The sequence below is a fragment of the Mirounga leonina genome, unplaced genomic scaffold (assembly GCF_011800145.1).
Source record: "Mirounga leonina isolate KUSES-001 unplaced genomic scaffold, KU_Mleo_1.0 Mir_173, whole genome shotgun sequence".
Classification (NCBI taxonomy): domain Eukaryota; kingdom Metazoa; phylum Chordata; class Mammalia; order Carnivora; family Phocidae; genus Mirounga; species Mirounga leonina.
The window spans coordinates 50,605,145-50,625,764 of NW_023270447.1; the positions used below are offsets into that span (position 1 = coordinate 50,605,145).

Genomic DNA, 20,620 nt, shown 5'->3' on the forward strand with positions numbered 1-20,620 from the left:
ACCATCATCACCACCACTACCAGTATCTTCACTTCCATCATCATCATCATATCATCACCATCACCATCCCCATCATCATCTCCATCAACATCATTATGTCATCATCACCATCACCACCATCACCATCACCAGCATCACCATCACCACCATCACCACTATCATCATCGCTATCACCATCATCATCACCAAATACATCATCAGCATTATCACCACAGTGAAAAGCCTGAGGGAGAAGGAAAGGCTGGAGCATGTTAGAACACAAGTCCTTTTAAGAGAGGGGGACAGAGTTGAAACTGGTGAGGGGATACCAGACTATGAAGACTCCGAACATCAGACTAAGGAGTTCAGTCTTTATCCAGAAGCAGTGGGAGCCCTGGAGGAGTTCTCAGGAGGAGAGTACCCAGACAAATTTGTGTTTAGTCAGAGCTCCAAGCAGTCCCCAAAGGGAGGGAGCAGAGGGAGTGAGGGATACCCATGGAGAAGACAGATCCATGAACCGTCAATCAGGGGCCTGGTACTGGATTCCAGTGGAGTAGGCAGGAGAGGGGACTAGAGGAATTGTGGGTAGAAACAGAAGCCAGACGGGGAGAGGCCCTGTTTTCTCTGCCTACCCTTGCCTTCTCCCAGCAACCTTGCCCCATCTCAGCCAATGGGCACAGCATCCCTGCCTGGCCCATCTTCTGGCTTTGCCCCAATTCCTCCTCCTCTCTCATGCCTGAGGTCCAGCTGATCACCACATCTGACCAAGTCTACTTCAGAAATTCAATGAGGTAAGTTCAGCAGAAGCTCAGTCCTATATCTAGCCACAGCAGGGACTGAACATATGATGAATGAGCAATGTCTTCTTGGTTCCTGCAGCCTTGGGTTCAAATGCTGCCTCGGTCCAGGGGCCCATCATCTCTCACCTGGCCCCCTGAAGGAGCCTCCTCCTCTGGCCTGGTTGCCCCTGAACCTTCCTCTTCTCAGATGTCAGCCTGATAACTTTCCTGAACTGCAAAGCTAATCATGTCCCTCTCTTGTCTCATCAACTGAAGGGTAAGGTCCATATTCTTTAGCACAGCATCCCAGGCCCTGCGGAGCTGAGCCCACTCTGTCTCCACCTTCCTTCCAGCCCACACGTGCAGCAGCCGTGTTGACCCACTCTCCTTGCTTTTACCTCCTTCTTTTGATCGTGCTGTTCCTTCTTCTTAGAAAGTCTTTCCCCATCTTCTTTGCTTGGCAAACTTCTACTTAGCCTACAAAGGCCAGCTCATCTTCTCCGCGAAGCCTACTCCCTCCCCATCAGGCAGAACATTGTCTCCCCGACAAGATTCCCAGCTCCTCAAAGACAGGGACAGCTCAATTCATGTTATTCTTATATCTTAATTGGCTGATTCCATTCCCTTATAGTTATATTTCTTTCAATCCAGAAAATTCCCATTTAGTGGGCCTTGTGGGGGGGAGGATGGGCGCCAGCACCTGCTGAGGGCTCCAATGGGCCAGGCACTGAGACGATGTGGGAGACAAGGCCCCTTGCTCCAGCACACGGCACGGGTCCACAACATGCTTTCCTTCCTTGCTTGCGTCTCTGAGACACACACCCACACAGACCCACACCAGTGCTCACACCCCTGCACACACATACGGAGACCTGCCCAACGCCACAAACACCAGCCCTGAGGACAACGTGTGACACCGGCCCCCCACAGATGAGACCCCACAGGTTCCCCACACTGGGCCGTGCAAGGCTCTGCCAAGGTCACTGAAGAGGGGCAGAGGGAGGAGGGATTTAAAGCTGGGCCTGGGACACGAAATCCCGGGCTGTTTCTCCCCTGCCTTGCTGCCTCCCCAGCACCTGAACACGTGAATCTATCAACAGTTACTCATTAATACCCAGTAGGATTCCCTCTCCCTCTCTCCCTCACCCGCCACTGCCACCGGGTCCCTCTGCATCCCCCCGCCCCCTCCAGAGCCACCTCCGGTAAAGGGGGAGAGGACAGGAAGGACACGGCCCTCCAAACCCCTGCTGTCCCCTTGCTGGGCCCCAGGATCCCATCTCCTCACTGGGAGGATGACAACAGAGGTGGTAACATGGGTGGCTTGTGCCCCAGGGACCTCTTCTCGCCGTGACCTGTGCTCAGGGCATTGCACAGACAGAGGCTAGTTGACTGTAAACTGCTTGGGAAATGGCTACAAACCAGTCCAGACTGCCCCAGCACCGAACGCCCTGACAGCCCACGGCTGGCCCATGGAGGGGGCAGGGCTGGGGAGAGCCGGGCCCAGGCCCCCAGGAGCTTCGTCCCTCCTCTCGGAACCCCTGAACCCAGCCACCCAGGTGGGAGGTAGGAGGGGGCTGCAGGTCGTGGGCTGCCTGGGGTCTGGAGCCCTACATCCCTACACATCAGGACCCACGGGGCGGGCCCTTCAATGCACCCCCTCTCCCACCCCTCTTCCTGACACACACTTCGTACAAATGAGGAAACAGGCTCAGAGAGGGAAGGCACTTGACCAAAGTCTTCCGGGCAGTTAGAGACAGAACCCAAGTTCTCTCCTTGTCTCCCTGGGTCTATCTTACCAGCTGTGTGACCTTGGAAAAGTCGCTCATCCTCTCTGGGCCCTGAAGGATTACAACGCCTGACATGGTCCAGGCATTGTTGGGAGGACTGGTAACAGTGAGACTGGAAGCCCTTCTCCTAAATACAACACCCTACCGTTTATAAACATATCTTCTCTGATCTTCATAGTAACTCTGGGAGGCTGGGAGAAATAGGAGCTTGGGGCCCATTTCACAGATGAAAGAAACCAAGGTTCAGAAAGACAAAGGTCACACAGAGTTTGAGACAGAGCTGGAACTAGAACTCAGGCTCCCAAACCAGTGCTCTTCTCATGACTAAGTCACTCAGAAGGCTAGGAATACATTAAAGGGAAGAAGAGAGCGCTGCCCCACCCATGCGGGCAAGGTTATGGCGGACCCTCCCCGGAACTCTCGGCAGCTCTGGGACACAGGGAAAGCCCTCCGAGGAAGAGGCTTGTATTTTAAGTCACATGCAGCTGAGCTGCGACCCCAACTCTGACACTTAGGAGCTGTGGGGCCTCACCTTTATGAGCCTGGTGTTTCTCCACTGTGAAATGAACTACAGACGGTACCAGAAAGTTCTGGGTGAGGATGAACTACATACTCTGTGAAAGCAGAAGTGCCTGGCAGGCAGCAAACACTCCTTAGCTGTGGTTTCGAGCACATGATTGTGTGTCGGGTTTCGCTGCGTCTCCCTCATGGTTCAGGGCTCCAGACCCAGGGGACTTCGGATCAGTCCTTATGACTACGGAGAGATGGATGGGGGGACAGAGGGAGGGAGGCCTGGAGGGATGGACGAAGGGACAGAGGGAGGGAGGGATGAGGGGAGGGAGAGAGGGAGGGAGGGAGGGAGGTCTGGAGGGAGGGAGGGAGGGATGGAGGGAGGGAGGGATGGAGGGAGAGAGGGGTGGAGGGAAGGAGGGAGGGATGCTCAGGAGGGAAAAGGGAAGAAAAGAGAGTAGAAGAGGGGAGGACGGCAAGACCAGTGAAAGATGGGGGATTATCCCCAGAACAGGACCCTCCTGGGCCCAGGACTGCAGCCCACCCGACGCCGCCACCACCTACCTTGGGGTAGCATTGGCACATGCTCCAGATGACGCCCCCGATCACCATGACGCAGCCCATGGCGTAGAAGGTGCCGTAGACCTGGGGCCGGTCGTGGCTCATGAGGAACGTGCCGAGGGCTAGCAGGAAGAGCCCCAGCACAATGAAGCCGATGCGGAAGGTCTTCTCGTCGGCCATGGCCGCCTGGCCGGGCCCGGGGCTGAGCGGGGCTGGTGAACCCGTGTGGATGCCTGTACACGCTCGCACAGAGAAGGATGAGGCTCGGGGATGGCTGCGGATTGGGGCTTCCAGCTGAAGGCAGGGCGGCTCCCTCCAGGGCCAGTGGCAGTCGGGGGCACCATTCACCAGGCTGGAGGAGCTACGCTTCGGTGGCCCTGTGCCACACCCCCCCACCCTCTCTCCCTCTCACCTTCCCTCTGGGCCCAGCCAGAGCGTGTGTGTGTGTGTGTGTGTGTGTGTGTGTGTGTGTGTGAATCTGAATGAGGGAAAACATGAGGGAGGGAGAGGGGGAGGTTTCAGGGGCTGGGCCCCAGCCAAGGCTTTGACATCACCTCATTTGCCTGCGTGGGGCCGAGCTGGGTTGGCCAGGTGGCCCCGTGCTGTCCGGCCAGGGACGCAGGGTACAGTGCCACAGCCAAAAGACATTAGAATGCCACTGGAAGGTTCCAGGATCCCATGGGCCAGCATTTGAGGATCCTGAAGCACTCTGGACTCTTCGAGGTCATGGGCGCATCTGGGGTTGAGGAGTGAGAGCTCCTGTTTAGTGGACGGTGGCTGCAGGCAGGACACGGTTGTCCACGTGGTACAGGTATTAATGAAGGGAAACCCGTGAGGCAACTACTACTATCTCCACTTTACAGAGGAGGATGGGGCGGGGGTAAAGTGCCCAAGGTCATACAGGTGGACATGGCAGAGCCCCTGGAAGTGGAACCCGGAGGCCGTGCACCAGCCACCATGTGATACTGTCTCACCGTGGGCCAAGGTTCAAAGTGCGGGCCGCGGTGGCCAGGCCGTGGGTTCTGGCTCCTCTGCCGAGGGCAGCATACTCTTGATGAAATTCCCTCTCTGTGCCTCGGTTTTCCTCCCCTATACAATGGGGATAATAACCGCACCTCCCAGGACCAGAGCTGTCTCCAGGCCTGGCCTCCCTGTGTTCCTCTTTCCGTTCTCATACTCTGTGTTCCCCCAGACCTGCTCCCAATGAGCTGCCCCCTAGAAAGTCTGTGTGTGTTGATGCCCCTGTGGGGTGTGAATGACTGACAGGGAGTCCTCAGCCTCCTAACCTCAGAAGATGTCTTCACCCTAAGAATGGCATTCTAAGGTTGGAGTTTCAGTCCTGAGGACGGGCTGATGGGGAAAATCAGATTCCTTTACAGGATTATAGGAAAATGAAGGCCATGGGGATCTCTAAAGGAAGATGGTAACTTTATAGTTTTTACAGGGTTAAGTTGTCACCGTGTGATCTGGCGTCCAGACTTAGTAGGTTTGGGGGGGTTTCTGTTTGTCGTCACTACTTTCTCCCTCCTCCCCAACATGAGCTGTGCTTGTCTACACCTATGTTCACGCCCTCTGCCTGGTGTTCCTGCCCACAGACACTTTCTCCAGCGGCGGTTTCTCCTTCACCAGCCGTCCGATTCAGCCGGGCTGCACTCTACAGTTTGCGGGGGAGGGGGCTGGGGTCCCCTGTAACAGCTCAGGAGACCCTCACAGTGAGAAGTTGCTAAGAGGTCAGGAAGGGCTGAGAGTCACCCGGTCACATCCAGGTTTGATTCCCCAGGTGAACTTGGGCTGGTGGCTCCACTCTGGGCTTGAGACTTGTCACCTGTGCCTTGAAAGTGGTATTAGGCCACCTCCTAGGTACTGTGCTGGGAAGTGACCTAATGGAGGAACAGGTGCCTTGTAATCTGATTATCAACATGGCTGGACCCTCCAGGGCAACACGATTATCATCATCTTATGGAGGCTCGGGGAAGGGAAGCGAGAGGCGCCCCGCCCAGAAAAGGAGACCGAGGCCCAGAGGGGCCTCAGCCCGCGCTGTGGGGTCCTGGCGCGGCGGTGGGGAGTGAGTGGATGTGCGCGGTCCCCGTCCAGCGGGAGCCTCTCGCGCCCCCTGGTGGCCGTCGTAGCACGCGCTCTGCAGGGCACTCGCAGGCCCGTTCAATCAGGCGTCTCTGCCCGTGTCCGCGCTTATCGTGCCCATTTCACAGGCGAAGAAACGGAGCCTGAGGAGTGGCAGGGACTGGCCGGTACCTCCCCAAACCGAGTCGGTGGCTAAACGAGGACCAAGACCCATGCAGCCCCAGCCCCGATGTAGATAGATTTGGTCCTTAGCCCTTCCAGAGGCCTCCCAGTCACCAGAGCATTTTCCTCCGCGCCCCACCTTTTATTTCCTCTGCACGAGCAAGCCTCGGCTCCTCCTTTTCTCTCCTCTTAAAAAAAGGGGAGTGACAGCGCGTAAGAAGCTCTGGGACAAGTAGGTGCTCCGTAGAATGGATCTAATGTAACCTCCTCCACAGAGCCGCGGTGACGGTTACAGGGGAACGTGTGTGTCCAGCTCTCCGTGTTCCCAGCGGCTCCCCTCCCGCCTGCCTGCGGCCTTTCCCTCCCAGCCAAGCGGGCGTCAGTGGGAGGAGCGGGTCAGGGGTCTCATCTTCCAGCAGAGGGCGCGCTAACCGCTCTTTTCTTCCTATCGGGTAGATTCAGGATCCTCGCAAAATCCTCAGAGGCAGGGAGGGGAAAGATCACACCCATTTGACAGATGCAGAAACTGAGCCTCGTGGAGGCAAGGTGAGCTACCCAAGGTCGCAAAACCTGTAAATAGCAGATCCAGGAATTCAAACCAGGTCCCCAATCAGTCTCTTGCTGAGCACCTACTACATGCCGGATACCCTGAAGTGCGAGGCACTCTGATAAATACAGGGTTTCAGAGAGTGATGGCACTTGGTCCCTCTTTCTGGGGAACAGTAAGGCTCTGAGATGTGGGTGAGGTCCAGCACATGCACAGAGCAGAGAGAGGGATAGACTGGGGTGGGGGGGAGATGGGAGGAATGAAGGGACAGATTCATAGAAGGGATCCTTGAGAGGTCATTTGGAGTTCTGTCAGGGCAGAAAAAAAACTCAGACAGTGATCAGCAAGTGCAAAGGCCCAAGGGTAAGTAATGGCTGGAGCTAAAACTCTAAATGCCATGCACACCCTCGCCCCTACACTGCCCTACCCTGCATACTCCTCCCCTACCTCCTCAGACCTGCCCCTCCCATGTCACCTCCATCCTTCCAGCATTATTCAGGCCATCACCTGGATATCCTGGCCAGCATCCTTACCTCCTCTTCACACCCATATCCTGTTGGCTCTACCTCTGAGCCTCTAATCCAATACTTCTCACCCTCAACTTCTGCCCATCCCTCTGGTCCCAGCCCCCATCATCTGTCTCCCTGAATGCTCTCTGCTTCTACCCTTGCCCCCTGAAGTCTCTCTTCAACCCAGATGCCAGGTCAGACCATGTCACTGCTCTGCTCAGAACCCTGGAAGGGCACCCAGAGACCTCAAAACAGCCTGCCAGGCCCTAGATAATTTGCCCTTGCCGCACACCCCATCACCTCCGCCCCCCCCCAGCCCATCTCCTGCCCTGCCTCCTCTCACTCTACTCCAGCCCCCTGGCTCTGAGCTCTTCTCGGAACACAAGGCACCCCAAGGCCTATGCACCTGCTGTTCCTTCTGCTTGGAAAACTCTTCCTCCAGACATTTGCCTGCCCCCCTCCCTCTCCTCCTTCAAGCTTCTGTCCAAAGGTCATCTTCAGGTTGAGGCCTCCCTGCTGTGACGTCTAAAACTGCAGGACCCCCTCCCCCCCACCGGGGTTCCCTGTCCTCCTTTCTGACTGATTTTTCTCTGTAGTAGGCATCCCCATCTATCATGCTAGATACATTATTTATTTGTCTCTTGTCTGTCTCCCACTATTGCAGGCTGGGGACTTTGTTTTGTGCACTGTTCTAACCCCAGGGGCTAGAACGGGGAGGCTCTTAATTGATATTGGGGAATGGAAGGATGGATAGAAGTTCCAGAAGAGAGGGAGGCCAGAGAGAGCAGCACAGGCAAGCTTGATTGAAGCTACCGGCTCTGGCGTTATTCTCTGTGATTTTACCCCTCTGAGGCTCAGTTTCCTCGCCTGGTAAATGGGAACACCACCTGTAGCAGAGCATCATGACGGCGTGAAACAACGCAGAGGCCTGCCCGGGCATACAGTCGGCCATCAGGGAATGCCACCCTTATCCAGCTGACTGAGCCCCAGGACTTTGAATCTCTGCTTGCTGTGTGACCCTGGGAAGGTTACTTCACCTCCCTAAGCTGACGTTCTCATCTGTGAATGGGGTGAGGTGGAAATGAGGGATGCAGAATGTAGCTGGGCAGAGAACAGACATTTCTGTCATATTGGAAAGTAAGGCTAGGTAATGAGCTCCCTGTCACAGGAGGTATGGGAGCAGAGGCCAAATTTGCCCTGGGTGGAGGGGGGTGACTAACAAAATCAGACATCGCTGAGTACTCACAGACACCTGCCATTGGGCGAAGATGGGCATTTATCATTTAAAGCATTAGGACGGCGCCCGCAGGGCCCATGTGAGCTCACACCACCAGCTGCTATCACCTCGGGCAGTCCTCACAACTCAGCTCCTCGGGTAGGGGCTGGGGCCTTTGTCACTCCCGATTCCCCTTTTACACCTGCGGAAGCCAAGGCAGAGAGGCAAAGTCCCTTGTTCAAGGTCACTCGACTGGTCCGGGGTGGACGCATGCCCAGGTGGTCTGAATTCAGACCCCACATTCTTCCGATTCTACACTCAGTGTGCGACCTCGGGCCCGTCCTGCCCCTGCCCCTGGGCCCCCACCTTCTCATCTGGACAACAGAGTCCCCAGCTGACAGCCAGCACTAACGGCCAGCCATCTGAGTGCACCATCTTGGACATTCTGGCCCAGCCGGGCCCCTCAGGACTGCAGGCCCACCAGCGCGGGCTACGGAAGAGCCACCCGGCCGGGCCCAGGCAGCGCCTGGCATCACGAGAGAGAATGAAATGCATTTATTTGAAGCTGTCTGTTACACAGCAATAGGTCAAGACGCGAGCATTCAGCAGCAAACATTTGTCGCGTGCCCCCGTGTGCCAGGCCCTGCACTATACGGCCCACGCGCACCACCTGTCTCCAGCTCTGGGGTCTGCCGGGAGCCTTGAGCTTCGCCCCCCTGCAGTCCCAGCCGGGCCTGTCTCTCCGGAGATGCCACGCTCGGCACCAACGACGCTCTCGTAGCTGGGCGGCGGCAGGGGGCGCTGGGTCCCGAGCAGGGCATCCCCAGAGGCACTGTCCTTCAGGCCTTCCTCCAGGGGGTCCGCGGGCCGAGTCGGGGGCCCCTCGGCCAGAGGGCAGCACATGGCCTCCTCGTAAGTGGGGATGGCAGCCACCTCTGGGAGCCTACGGGACAGAAGAGCGGCTGTAGCAGGGGCGAGGGCGAAAGCGACTGCGTGAAGGGAAAGAGCAGGGAAGGCTGGGGCTGGGGAAGACTTCGTGCCCTGGTCCAAACCCTGTGCGGGCCTCCTGGCGCCTCGGCTACACTCTTGGAGCTTGGCATGAGCCAGCCCTGGCAGCCTCAGCCCTCCCCTCTGCCCTCCCTGCCCATGCCGTTAGCTGCCCACACATGCTCCTTGCACCTCCTCAGCTCTCTCTGCAGGGAAGTCCAGCCCCGCTCGGCTGGAACCAGTCCCCACTTGTCCTGTGAGATGCCTCTGCTAAGCTTCCTTGGCTGGTCCCTCCCCCAGCATAGCTCTCACTCCCTGCTCTGGGCTCCCAGAGCACTCTCCCCCTGTCACCGCACTGACCCCACCAGGGACTGAGCATCCAGGGGCTGAGGGCAGGGGTCTGGGGATATTTGCTGAAAGACAGAGTGATGGTTCATACGCAGAAAGACTTCTAGCTTATTGTAATATCCCTTACAAGATCTGGAGTTGTGGATGCTTAAGGAAGGATGGGAGACAATTCTCCTGCCCATCTGGACACTTGAGACCCCATATGATAAGTCTGCAGAGTGATTACCTACGCTTGCATAGCCCCAGAGATGGAGAGCTCAGTATCTACCAGGTCAACCACATCTATCTGTAAACAGCCTGGCTTTCCTGTGACGTGCCCTACCTCCAATAAATGAACTACCCTGCAGGGATTTAGGACAGAGACCAGGTCCTGTGAGGCTTCTCGGACCAGGCTCCATGGGCTAGATTCCAAAAACAGGTTACCCGTATCCTAGCCACAATGCTCTCAGAAGCCTGGTGGGTCACCTCTAGGGAGTTAGTGCTTCTTCCCTTCCCAGGACCCTGGCGGGTGGGAGTGTCACTGATCCTAGGTCTGGGCTGTTTCGGCTTTGGTGATGATGCTGCCAGATACAGGGGCCAACCATGTGATCCTGAAGGTCGCTTTCCACACCGAGTTAGGAGTCGGGCGCTGGCTAGTTCAACTTTCTGCTCTGCCCCATTCTGGTGGAAGATGGTGGGGTCAGTAACTCCATTAATCTGAGCCTCAATTTCCCCATCTATAAAATGAGGACAAAAATGGCACCTCTGTCACGGGACTATATGAAGATAAATTGAGATGATATAGGGGAAGGGGCACTTAGCACACGCTCCATAAACAGGAGCCAATAACAAAATCTCAAAAGACTCTGTGAGGAAGGGGCATGGGGGACAAAACTTGTCTCAGAGAGCCTGTCACTTGCCCACGCTCATCAGTCTGGAGCGGATGAGGAAGCAGTTCAATCCACACCCGGGGGTCTGCCTGTCTAGATGGCAGGAGGCCGGCCCTGGGGGTCAGAAGAGGTGGTGGAGGGAACTTCACTCTCCGGGCTGGTGGGGGGCTGTGCTGGACACCGGCTGCTGCCCCTCATGGGAGCCCCCGTCACCCGCCGGGGGCCATGGCCCTTCTCTGGACAACGTGTCTTCTCAGCCCCAGGCAACCACAGCCCTCAGAGTGACCCCCTGGGGAGATGGGCTTGCTGCTCCAGTCACAGACAGGGTCACGGTGGGGAGCCCAGGGCCGGCCCCCAGCCTGATGGAGGGCACCAGCCAGGAGCCAAGCCTGGGCTCCCCGTCCACGCTTCTCCCACTGACCCTCCTCCTCAGCCCGGGAGCCCTGCAGCTGAGGAAGCTCCTAGGGGGTCTCATTCTCCCCTGAGTTCCCAGCATCCTTTGCATGTGAGGGCAGGCAAAGAATTTTGCTTCTGGAGGCCAGCAAGCCAGATTCTGTTGTTGTCTATTGTTGCGTGACCTAGGCCGTGTTCACACGGCCTCTCTGAGCCTCTTTCTCCTCATCTGTAAAATGGGGATAACAATTCCCATTTAAAGATTCAGGGACGGGGAAAATGGAAAAAGCTCTGACAACTCAGAAAAAGGCGGGTAATGCAGCTTCCAGAGCCCCACGTCCTCTGCCCTTCTCCCCTCCCAGCACACCCCTGCCTCTCCCTGTTTCTCCAAGCTCTGGAGATGTGAGCCAGATGTGCGGTACACCTGGGATGATCTGAGCAGGCAACAGCTGGCTGGGCAGGGCACAGATGCCAGGTAAGCTCAGCCCACAGCAGGATGTTTGCTTATAGGGCAGACATGGAGTGGCCCTCATGCTACCTGATGTGGCCTTAGTAACCAGCTGCGCCCAGCCAGCCCCAAGTTCCATACCCGCGGTCCAGAGGCTGGGAACTTGGGGACCACGAGGCCCCATGCAGGGCGGCCATATCACACACACTTCCGGATGGAGGCTCCATTCATGGAATATTCTGGATACGGCGCCCTGCAGGTGTGTGGGGCGGGTCTGCCACTAGGATCCCCGGGCACAGCAAGCTCCACCTAGGCTAGGGCCTGCCCTAGTCCCTGGAGCCCCATGGGGGCAGGAGGCCTGAGCCCCGCATTCCCTCTTCTACCCTTCAGCTGAGTCGGGCAACCACAGTAGGGAAAGGGACAAGGATGAACTACTATTTGCCCAGTGTGTAAGTTCCCTAATCTACGTCATGTCTGTGACAAGCCTGGGGGCATGGCTCTCAGCCATTGTACAGACAAGTAAAGGTCACGCATCAATTGAACAGCAAAGCCCCAGCCCCGTCTAATTGCAAAGCTCAAGCCAACAGCACCTATCACCCTTCTTCCCATCCCAAACCCTAATCTGTCCACACCTTAGCTATCTTGTCTGTAAAATGGGCCTAATCCTTACGCTTACCTCCTACCGTTGAGGCTCAAATCAAGTGAGTGGGCACCAGAGTGCCCGGCAAGCTATAAAGCACAGTCATGCCCAGCAGCAGAGCTAAAGTGTGCAAGAACCTTGCAGGGCCTACACTTCCTCATCCATCACCTCATCCGAGCCTCTCAGCCATCTCAGGGGAAAGTTCTGTCACGGCCAGAAGACAGATGTGGAATTAGACACAGTTCAGAGTCCAAGTAACATGCCCAAGGCCACACTGCTTATCGATGAAAGAGCAGACGCTGAAAGCCTCACGTCTGAATAGACGCAGGCTTTTTCTGCTGGGCTCACTGAGGGTGGGGGCCCTGGGAGTCCTCCTGTCCAGCCGCCAGCAGAGTAGCCTCCCCGTGGGGGCCAGAGGCTGGCCTCACAAAGCAGCAGGGCCGGGCGATGTCAGCTTCAGGGACAAGAAAGTCATTCACAGAAGCAGCCTCCCCGACTTCTGGCCATCCTCGTTCTGGACCTATGACTTGGGTCTCCAGACCTGATGGGCCATGAGCACCCTCCTGGGTGGGCTACTCCCTGGCCCTGCAGGGAATGAAGGCAAACTGGCCCCACCTGACACACATACTGTGGCCCCGACCCTGTTGAGTCAACACGCTTGTGTGTACAGACAACACCCACCCCAAGCGGTCAGGCCAGGCTGGGCGAGGACGGAAAGGCCGTAGCCCAGCGCACCCCGAGGGCTGGCCTGGTTCCAGTCAACCACTAACTCGCTGTGTGACCAGGTAGGTCCTCAGTCTCTCTGAGACCAGGCTTTTCAGCAGAGAAGTGAGGGAATTGGCTGGAGAGTCCCCGAGGCCTTGCCCTTCCCTCTAACAGTTGGGTCAAACCAAGGCCAGACCATTGTACCAAGTGGCCCCTGGTGAATACGCTATTGTCTCTGACCTCGGGGAGTCACAGGCCAGCAGGAAGAATTTGTTACATTCTTTAACTCAGAATACATTTTCCCCTCTCCCTAAGGGGAGAAGGGTGTCCAGATCCCAGGCTAGCTCACTAATGTCTGGCTTAGCCCCTAACACCCCAAAACCCAGGGATTGCAGGCTGGGGTGGGAGAATGGCAGCTTTGCAGCCAGCAGGCTTGGCCACTTGCTAGCTGGATATCCCTCACCTTCTTCTTCTGTAAATGATAACAGTGATTTTTACGTTGCAGGCAGACAGGACTGGAATTGTAGGCAGGCCCTGGATATGTAGGCACAGCCCATACTTGACTGAATGAATAAATATGTAACAAGTGCGCACTGTAATGCATGCATTCGCCACAGGGCAAAAAAAATGGGTTCTTGGTATCTTGGTGATACTCCGTTTATGTATATAATACAAATATACATATAGAGCCAACAGTGTATCTGTGGCATGAACATTTCATGGAGGGGGTGGGGGATGAAGAAAAAAAAAGCCTAAAAAGGCTCCTTAGAGGGAGCAATCATTTTTAAAAGGTTGAGAAATATGGTCTTAATGCAAGATTTTGTCTCCACCCCCACCCTGCCCCCGAGCCTTTGCACAGGCTCTTCTGCCTGCCTAAACTGCCTCTCTCTACCTTATCCACTTGAGGAAAGGTTACATTTACTGTGCATCTACTGTGTGCCAGGGGCTGGGCTAAGTTCTGCATCTGCATGTCCGCTAAGCTAAGGAGCAGCGAGAGCGCAGACTCTGGGTTCAGGTCCTGACTGTGACGCGCACTAGCTGGGTGTCCTTGGGCAAGTCAGTTCATGCTTGGGTGCTTCAGTGTTCTCATCTATAAATGGGGTACAGGACACACTTCAGAGAACTGCTGTAAATACAAAATGAATAAATATATGCAAAGCACCTAGAACAGTGTCCGGCACATGGGTGAATACAGGTGTTTGCTATTATTGTGCTGTTCTCTGTCTTACTTCAGATGAGTAAGTTGAGGCTCCGTAGGGTTGCACGATCTACTTTCCTACTTGCTAGTTAGTGACAGAACCAGGAAAGGATCCCAGTAGGTTTGACTCCTGGGCCTGGGCTCTTAACCTCTTTGGTCCTCTGCCCCATATCATGCTGAGCTCAATTGCCACCTCCTCCAGGAAGCCCTCCTGGATTTCTCCACATCTCCATAGGGCCATGTCTGCCCCTCTCTGACAGCTCTAACTACCTTGGTTTGTCAAAGTCTGACAAAGGGCTTTAAACTCCTCCAAGACAGTGCTGATCAGTCTCCAAATCCCCAGGACATAGGCCAGGCCTGGTCCAGAGGAGAAACCCCACGAGAATTTGCTACACAAAGTCCTGATTGCGTGACAGTGCCTTATACACCAACCCCCACTCATCACCTCCACCCTGCCCTGCTGACCTATAGCTCTCCTTCTCCGAGGGCTCCGCAGTGAGGTAGTACAGGTCTCTGGAGAGGTGATATGGGTCCCACCGGGGAGGCCCCCGGGTGCTGGCCTTGATGGACCACAGCAGGCCCAAGAGTAGTAGCAGGCCTCCCGCGCCGCAGCAGAAGAAGCTGACCGACCTGAGCAGGGGCCTGGGGGCCTCAGGCATGGGGTGCCCAGTGGGTGGGGCCAGCTGGCCGGGCTGAGCCCCTGCCTCTCCTTCACTCCACCAAGCGAAGCAGAGTGTCCCAGCTACCAGAAGCACCGTGCCACTGACCGTCACGCAGTAGCGCAGAGCGGAGGCCCCTCGGCTCGCGTCACACATCTGAATACAGAGAAGGGGAGAGAGGAGAAAATGGGCCATGAGAGAGGCCTGCCGTGGGACTGGAGACCCCGGTCTCAGTCCTCCCCTGCCTGTCTGAGGTCACCGTGTAACCTTGGAGAGGTCATTTGACTCCTCTGTGCCTCTGTTTTCCTCATCTGTAAAATGGAGATGATACTCCCAACTCCGCAGTGCTGTTTCAGAGGTCACTGAGAATGTGTCCCAAGTTCCAAGCACCATGCCTGGGACCCAGCAGGGGCTCAGTAAGTGTGGCCCTCTTCACTCTGGGGGCCCCCCCAGGCCTCACAGGCCCCATCAGCCTGGTGCATATGACTCCCCGCCGCCCCAGCCCCACCCCCGCCGGCCCGTCTGCTACAGGCTGGGAGGGACCAGCAGGCACGCTCGTTGGGTCCACCAGGCCTTCCATGGTGGGACCTGCTGGTGATGCAGTGGCTCATTTCCCCCGGTCACAATCCTGAGAGGGGGCCGTACTTCCCTCCAGCTGGCAGAGGAAGGCACAGACCCAGGGCAGGTAAAGGAGCAGACGTGGAAGAGGGCACTGAGGAGCCCCAAGTTGACAACCATGACAGGTAGCCCCTTTGTGCAAAAAGGTGTCCACCCTGGCCTTACTTTTAAGGGTGCATCTTACTTCAGATGAGTAGCCCCTTTGTGCAAAAAGGTGTCCACCCTGGCCTTACTTTATTTGGAGGAAGCCTAAATGTCCAACTACAGGGACAGGGTGAGTAAAGCATGGCATACCCTCTGGATGGAATATCAATAACCCGTTTGAGAAAACAAGCTCAGCACCAATGTTGAACAACAAGGGGGGAAATGCAGATATCTTCCTTTTTTCGGCTCAGTATACCCAATTATGCATGGTGGGTTATCACCATTAGGCAAAGAAAAAATGCACAGGAAAAACAAACACTGGGAGGAAATCTGACCCCAGATCCCACAGACAGGAAGGAACTAAACCCACATCCATGTTGTCCCCAAAGCCAACCTCTAGGCCATTGTCCGTGCTGTTCTGTTTGGTAACCTGCCATTATCTCCCCTCAAGGCTCAGGCTGGCCCTCACCCAAGAAGCCTCCACTTAAACACCAAGTCCCCGGGGCCTTCTCGGATCACAGCACTTCTCTGTCTGGGTTTAACTTCTTCTTTGCTTGTGCTCCCCACCAGGCAGTGAGCACCCTGAGGACAGGATCCACGTTGGCCCCGTTCACGGCTATATCCCCCAGTGCCTAGCACATAGTAGCTGCTCAATACACATTTGTTGAAGAAATTCCCTTAAGTGAAGGGAAGTATTACTGGGTAAACACCTGCTATGTGAAAAGCCTCCCTCCCAGCTGAGAGAAGGGAGGGAACACAGGATCCCAGCGGCTCCAGCACCCAGGGAGTGGAGGCCTGCCTTTGATCCCCACTCTGCAGCTCTGGGGTAAGCTTACCAACTGCTCCGGGCCTGTTTCCTTTCCCTTATAAAGGGCAGGTTCTTTAGCAGGCCTCTAGGAGAAGTTAAAGAGACACCATCTCCTCTTACAAAATCTACGTCAGTGAAGCTGGGGGCTGGGGAACTCACAGACCCTAGACTTCAGTGATCAGGAATACCTTCCGAATGGGGGTTCACCCAGCCAAGCGTGCTGCGCCCAAATGATGCCTGGCTGTGCAGCCATTCAAAGATGTGATCCTGGGGGAGCCGAGGGTCATAGTAAAATGTTCAAGATCTAGTAGGCAAAGGGGCGCCTGGGCGGCTCAGTCAATTAGGAGGCTGGCTCTTGGTTTCGGCTCAGGTCATGATCCCGGGGTCCTGGGATGGAGCCCGCGTTGGACTCTGCACTCAAGAGGGAGTCTGCTTGAGATTCTCTCTCCTTCTCCCTCTATCCCTCCCCCCACTCGCATTCTCTCTCTCTAAAATAAATAAATCTTAAAAAAAAAAAAAAAGACCTAGTAGGTGAAGCTTTAGACTTCAAAAGGGTTTGTTCCCAAATGTGTTTAAAAACACACATGTGTAGGTGTGAGAGAAAAAGAGAATGTATACATGTAACAGGGGTGCTCTAGGCATGGACCCCAAATCTTTCTGAGCCCCCAGACCACCAGAAGCATATAGAAAAATGTCATCCATAAATTACCTGCTGTTCTCTTGCTGTGAATCTGTCTATGGGGCAAGTGCCTCCCGTCTCCAGCTCAAAGCATTTGTGGTGGGGGAGAAAAAGAACCTGACTACTCCCTGTCTAAAGCTAGACAGCTAGGAGAGGCTGTCAAGAGGGAAAACTGCCGAAATCCGCTTGGAAAAACAATTTAGAAACTCACGGCAAATCAATAACAGTTAATAAGCCCTCGCCGGTATATCGTGGCACCTCTTCACACTCCCCACAACTGAGGTGGGTGGTCAGGGCAGGGAAAGAAATTCCTGCTTTACAAATGAGGAGACCTAGTCCAGAAAGGCGAAGGACCTGGCCCAAAGCCAGAAACTGCTGTGCTTCTCAACACTTGAAGAACTTGCTCCTGTATAAGGTAACTTAAGATGCTTTTAAACTTCTAAAAAAAAAGCAGTAGTTGTGCATTGTGGGGGGAAAAAAAAGAGAGAGAAAACCACAGAAGAGAATAAAAATGCAAAATATGAATCATCCTTAACCGTGCCCTTCAGAGATGAAGATGGTCTGCAGGTGGGATTTCCCTTTCCATCTCTCCCTTGGCCTACACACATGAGGATGGTGGCAGCAGACATGTACTGGGCATTGACACGGGCTGGGCACTCTACCGGTGGCCCCTGACTTAATCCTCACAACGGCATTATGGAGCTTCGAGGGTCACAGCTTGCCTGAGGTCAGTGCCAAATCTGAACCCAGTCCTGGGGGCCTCGGGACCTCGTCCTCGGGAGCCCTGTGTCCCCATCCAGGACCTTCATTTCACAGCTCCCCCTTCAAGACCCAGTCCAAACACCAACCATCTCCTCCCAGAAGCCTATCTGCTGCTGCCACCCCCACCTCCCACCAGCCAGAAGAGGCCCTTCCCTGCACCAGATTTATCACTCCCTCTAACTATGGCCAAGCTCTGTGACCTTGAAGCTGCTCAGCATCCCTGAGCTCAAATTCTGCTTGGCAGGGAAAAGCAAGTTATGAAGTTGAGGTGGCAGGATAGCAAGCTGTAAGTGAAGCATGGTGACACAGAGCTGGACAAGGATGGACCCTGGCTCTGACACTGGGCAATTTACCTAAGTTCTCCACGCCTCAGCTCCCTCCTCTGTAAAATGGGCACGATCACACTGTGTAACCAACAAGAGAACACCAGGTGCCACTTTTCTGTAAGAACTAAACCATCTGGAAAGGAAGGGGTCTGAACCATCCCAATCAACTGCCTGGTAAACTGAGGCCCTGACTGCCATGCCCAAGGCCACCCAGCGAGTTAGAACACAGGAAGAGACCTGGGTGTCCACTCTCCACTGGCAAGTCCCCCTAGTCAAAGTGAAGAGAAGGGGTCCAGGCGGGATCGGCGTTAGGAGAAGCCTAGATGCTCTGGAAGGAGGGAGAGAAGTAAGCTTACACCCACCTCGGAGGAAGCCATCGGGTGGCAGGTGGTCAGGCGTGGTCCAGGCGCGGGGACCGGAGGGCGGCCGCGATGCTGGGGACGGCTGTCCCTCGGGTCTGCAGGAGGCGCCCGGCGTTAGGGAAGCGGCCCTAGCGGCGGTCCCCTAGCCCGGCTTTCCGCGTCCCCCAAAAGCTCCAAGTTCCGGCTCTCACTCTCATCCAGGGGTGTCCGAATGCCCCCGACCCGCAGCCGCCGGGCGTCCGGCCCGCTCCCGCCGCCCTCCAGGCGGCGCAGAGAGGTGCCCAGCCGGCCGCACCCCAAGCGCGCGCCCCCCGGGGGCTGCGATCCCCGCAAGGGCTCTGCGAGCTGCGGGGGCGCTCTGGGGGCCGAGGGGCGTGCGGAGCCCGGCCACGCCCTCGGCCCCCGCGCGGCCGCCAGCCCGGGACCCCCGCACTAGCGCTCGGGCTTCCAATCGTCCTGGGGGGCGCCGCCCGCCCCACCTCTCCTCCGATCCGGGTCCTCGCGCGCCGTTCCTCCGGCGGAGACTCCCTGCCGGCCGTGGTCGGGGCGCCTGGAGCCGAGCAGCCGGCCCCGCCCGACCTTAAAGCGACCGCGCGAACGGGGAGGGCGGGGTTAGGGTGTCCAGGCCAGGGAGCGTGTGGCAACCGTCGGGAGCGGGCTGTCCTCGAGGCTGTCCCCACCCCACCCCCCTCCGGGCTACCCCACTGGGGCAGGATTGGGAGCTGAGAGGGACTGGGTGGGAGAGGGCTCTAGGAGTCCTCGCTCCCATTTCACAGGAAGGGAAACTGAGGCCCAAAGAAGGTTTACCCCATACTTCCTGGAAGTAACTGGGTTTTGCTTCTCAGAGCACTCAATCTGAGAGCACGACCTACCTCCAGGACCTCACATCCTGAGGAGGAAGGCAGAAATAATGGCTGGACGTGGATGGAATTGGAGGGGATTATGCTAAGTGAAATAAGTCCCAACGAGAAAGACAATGATCACGTGGTTTCACCATGTGGAACATAAGGAATAGCATGGAGAACATTAGGAGAAGGAAGGGAAAACTGAAGGGGGCGGTCTCAAGTCTGCTTGAGATTCTCTCTCCTTCTCCCTCTATCCCTTCCCCCACTCGCATTCTCTCTCTCTAAAATAAATAAATAAATCTTAAAAAAAAAAAAAAAAAAGACCTAGTAGGTGAAGCTTTAGACTTCAAAAGGGCATGTTCCCAAATGCGTTTAAAAACACACATGTGTAGGTGTGAAAGAAAAAGAGAACGTATACATGTAACAGGGGTGCTCTAGGCGTGGACCCCAAATCTTTCTGAGCCCCCAGACCACCACTGCTGGTGGGTGGGGGATAGGGGAGTAATCAAAGGGGGAGAAGAACCATGAGAGACTATGGACTCTGAGAAACAAACTGAGGGTTCTAGAAGGGAGGGGGGAGGGGTTAGCCTGGTGATGGGTATTAAGGAGGGCACGTACTGCATGGAGCACTGGGTGTTATACGCAAACAATGAATCATGGAACACTAATCAAAAACTAATGATGTAATGTATGGTGACTGACATAACATAATAAAAAAAGAAAGAAAAAGAAAGAATGACAGGCATGTAAGTGCTTCCCCCAGCGCCTGCAGGAGGTTGCTACCCCAGCCCTGAGAGGGAGAGGGAGAGGCCAGGGACAGTGGGGCTTGGGAGCAGGGCCTCCCACCTGCTGTGTGACCTAACCTCTCTGAACCTTCTTCCTCCTGTGTCAAAGGAGGGCTCGTGGTTCCAACTCACAAGTCTTTCAGGACTGAATGAGTTAAGCGGAGCAGGTTAAATTCTAGGCCATTTAACAAGTGCAGGCTAAAGACAGTTTGGGGGGACAGGTGATTTCGGGGTCTGAAGGAAGGGTGAGCGGTGCGGGAGTTTGTAGAGTCTTCTATGGGAAGACATCTGAGCTATCCTAGAACGTGGGGAATGGGGCATAGCATCCAGGCTGAAGGAACAGCCATGTGCAAAGCTGGACAAAATCACAGGCTGGTTAAAGCTTCACAAAATCCATGTAGGTCAAAAGGAGCCCGTTCCTGGATGAGCTCGGGTCTGGGTTTTGTTTCTGTCCTTTCCCGCTGCTCCAGCAAGCCAGGGAGCTGGGCCAGATTCCCTCTGCCACAGCTAAGGATTCCCCACTAAGCTGGTGGTGACCAACTGTCCTCCCTGCCCAGGGACACAGAAGGTCAGAGCAGCCGTCCAGTTGAGATCTAAAGCTCAGAGAGGGGAAACACTGCCTCAGAGTCACAGAGCAGGTCGGCGGCAGGGCCCAGGCCCCCGATTCCTAAACTCCTTGTTTGCAGGGAAACATGTCATCCAAGAGCATTAGTGCTCTTTGAGCTCAGCTTCCTCTGACTGGTGGAGTCCTTTTCATTCTGGCTGCGTGAGTCTGGGCTCAGAGAAGCCTGTAACGCAGAGTTCAGAATCTCTGAGCTGAGACAGGAACCAGACAGACCTCAAGCCAGGACCTCCTACAGCTTTGTTGTTCTCGATCTGGAAGTGGGGACAAGCCCACGGGGACCAGAGGCC

The 20,620-nt window shown here is 55.8% G+C and overlaps 2 protein-coding genes across 2 annotated transcripts in view; both read right to left on the minus strand.

Annotated features, from left to right (window-relative positions):
• The window catches only part of BSND (barttin CLCNK type accessory subunit beta), a 9,243-nt gene extending 5,447 nt beyond the window's left edge, over positions 1-3,796 (minus strand). The window contains exon 1 of the mRNA XM_035017724.1: positions 3,620-3,796. Coding sequence (XP_034873615.1) covers positions 3,620-3,796 — 177 coding nt within the window. The remainder of the gene's footprint in view (positions 1-3,619) is intronic.
• A 4,927-nt stretch (positions 3,797-8,723) lies between these two features.
• On the minus strand, positions 8,724-14,574 carry TMEM61 (transmembrane protein 61). Its single transcript, XM_035017725.1, has 2 exons — positions 14,186-14,574; positions 8,724-9,075 (listed from the first exon to the last, which is right to left on the minus strand). The coding sequence occupies exons 1-2, from the start codon at positions 14,572-14,574 to the stop codon at positions 8,781-8,783; spliced, it is 684 nt and encodes a 227-aa protein (XP_034873616.1). The 3' UTR covers positions 8,724-8,780.
• Between the last annotated feature and the right edge of the window lie 6,046 nt (positions 14,575-20,620).

What these genes read in the sequence shown, in the direction of transcription:
- TMEM61 (XM_035017725.1), bottom strand. Translation starts at nt 14,574, where the DNA reads ATGGCCCATTTTCTCCTCTCTCCCCTTCTCTGTATTCAGATGTGTGAC. An exon ending in TCGGAGAAGGAGAGCTATAG is followed by an intron (nt 9,076 to 14,185) that starts GTCAGCAGGGCA and finishes TCTGTCCCGTAG; the next exon opens with GCTCCCAGAGGTGGCTGCCA.